General features: G+C 42.4%; 1 protein-coding gene across 9 annotated transcripts in view; it reads right to left on the bottom strand.

Moving 5' to 3' along the window:
• Positions 1–29: 29 nt before the first annotated feature.
• The window catches only part of LOC125025409 (protein PRY2-like), a 49,160-nt gene continuing 46,689 nt past the window's right edge, over positions 30–2,500 (bottom strand). For all 9 annotated transcript variants that reach the window (XM_047613403.1, XM_047613399.1, XM_047613398.1 and 6 more), the window contains 5 exons: positions 2,257–2,347; positions 1,994–2,144; positions 1,622–1,799; positions 649–856; positions 30–464 (listed from right to left, as the gene is read on the bottom strand). In XM_047613403.1, coding sequence (XP_047469359.1) covers positions 313–464; positions 649–856; positions 1,622–1,799; positions 1,994–2,144; positions 2,257–2,347 — 780 coding nt within the window. In that variant the 3' untranslated portion in view covers positions 30–312. The remainder of the gene's footprint in view (positions 465–648; positions 857–1,621; positions 1,800–1,993; positions 2,145–2,256; positions 2,348–2,500) is intronic.

The raw sequence follows: 2,500 nt of genomic DNA on the forward strand, positions 1-2,500 counted from the left end.
GTGTGTGTGTGTGTGTGTGTGTGTGTGTGTGTGTGTGTGTGTGTGTGTGTGTGTGTGTGACATGTGAGATAGGTATATGTACTACTGTATATGCATGTATATGCAATGTGTGTGTAAATATACATAGACATGTTTCTGATCATTACAGTATTTGTCTTTCATGATTAATACTGTATTTCATGTCTTTATGGTTGTGAATGCCCCATTATGTTTCATCTGACCGAGACGTTTCATTTTCATTTACCAAACATTTTATTTGATTCATTTCTAAACATCTCCATCTCCTTCCTTTAAAAATTATACATAAATCATCTACTTAAGACTAGGGACTTTGGTGCTAAAGCTGCCGACCATGTTACCCGCAGGGTTATAGTTTGCAACGACGTAGAATTTGCCGCTTCTGGAGCGGGCCGTTCCTACGCCCATTTCCTTCGTGTCCCGCCACACCACCTGCGTGAAGTGACCTGCGAAACCATTGGATTCAGTAACTTATGTAATTTACTCAAACGTAAGTTCACTAAAGTTATATGTTTTAGAAATAGTGATGTGGATAAACTTGACACATCGTGCGACTCTACGCCCTGGAGTGTAATATGCAGATCTTAAATCAAGCGTAACATGAGGCCAACCAAACTGTGCAGAACTTACCAGCCCTGAGGTCAGCGGGTTCCCTGCCGAACCTATAGTCCTTTATCTCGCTGTACCAAGAATCAACTGCTTCAGAACCTTTGATCTTGTGAGCGGGATTGGAGGACCAAGCGCAGTAAATGTTCTCTCCATACTGGACATTCGGGCGATGCTGCATCACGTCCTTTCTGGCGATGTTGTCAGCCCACTCTTTGGCGAACTTGTTGAGCTGGAATGCAACGCGTGTCAGCTCGCCCAAATCAGAATAGATTATCAGGCTTCTATCTAATATATGATCTGTAAATCTTGGGTCCATGGCTGGGATAGTGACTACGCCTGGGTAAGTCTAGGTTAAACAAGGTCTCCCTACTTCTTGTTCCAAATAAGTCAATATGTCTCTACGTTGATTGCAACTGAAGTGATGGAAAGAAAAATCGGAATAGCATGCTGTAAAAATTGAAGTTACTACACAGACCGCACACGTGTATCGGATAGTGCCCACCCACCCCTCACCATTTGTATGATCCATCTCTATCTTAAACATGGCGATATTCAGTCATGTATATCCTAAATTTTCAACAACGGCACTTCTGCGAGGAAAATCATACATGTTAATCTTCCATCAATACATTACAGAAAATACTAATAAATAAATATCTTATATAAAAAAAAATCCAAACAATAAAGACTGAAAAGGGTGTTTACAAATGCGATGTAAGTGAATAGGCGAGATAGAAGCGCCTCTGCGAGCAATGTTGGGACAACTGTTGGCTATGAAGTTTAAATACTGAATACCAGAATGCTCTGGCTGTAGCCATAAGTCACCTAATGAACGGGACGAGGCATAAGTGTGGCATACAATCGACATACAAACTCATCAAATGCAAGGGGGCGTATAACATGGACTTTGTTGTATGAGGAACACATGCCACAGATGTCTGTTTACTCCGCGTATGGCCCTATTATTTCAACTTCCTCTACTCGTGATACTCACGTCTTTGCTGATCTTGAGAAGAGGAACCCCGTGTCTCTTGCGGTAGTCATTATGGGCCTTGAGGCAGTCTGCGACGAAATCATCCTCTTCGGAAGAAGAATCGGAACTACTCGAGGAGGACTTGCGAGACTTGGCCTTGAAGACAGACGACTTGCCCCCTGAGGCCTTGGCGAATCCACTGCAACAGACATAAGGCGTCAGATCCTGTCTCATTCAAGGTTGCTGTTCTGCTGCTGTACAGTTAAGGCTAGTACTAAGATGTTAAAGGCATGGTTGACACTTCATGCGATTGGAGTAATATGGTTACGTGATGATATGTCGAGGAATTAAATTACCTAAGTTCACGCAGAAGGACCTAGCCGAAAGCCTTACCCGACAGGAGGGACTTGCTCGGCGAACTGTCCCATCCAGTTGCCCTGAGGGTCAAAGTTAGCCACCACGAAAACCTTGGTCCCCGCGGCGCTCCTCGCCTTGCCTACGCCCATTTGCTTGGCATCCTTCCACACAAGCTGAGAGAAGTGACCTGGCGAGAGAAGAGTGAGGTCAGCGCTTTGTTGAATATGTATAACATGTTCGTGAGACCTTTCCTTATGCATATTGCAAGTGTAAGTCATTTGCATATTTCATTAACATACCTGATTTCAGAATAGTTCCCTTGGGTTCCTCGCCAAACTTATGATCCTTTATTTCTGAGTACCATTTTTCCACCACCTCATCACCTTTAACCTGTAGGGCAATAATATTCATTATGCCAAATTCTCGATGTATGTGTCTAATAAGATGCTTATGTGAAGTTCTATACACCCTCTCTTACGTATTTATATATATGTATATATGTATGTGTGTGTGTATATATATATAAATATATATATATATATA

Source organism: Penaeus chinensis, chromosome 5, assembly GCF_019202785.1.
Source record: "Penaeus chinensis breed Huanghai No. 1 chromosome 5, ASM1920278v2, whole genome shotgun sequence".
Taxonomy (NCBI): domain Eukaryota; kingdom Metazoa; phylum Arthropoda; class Malacostraca; order Decapoda; family Penaeidae; genus Penaeus; species Penaeus chinensis.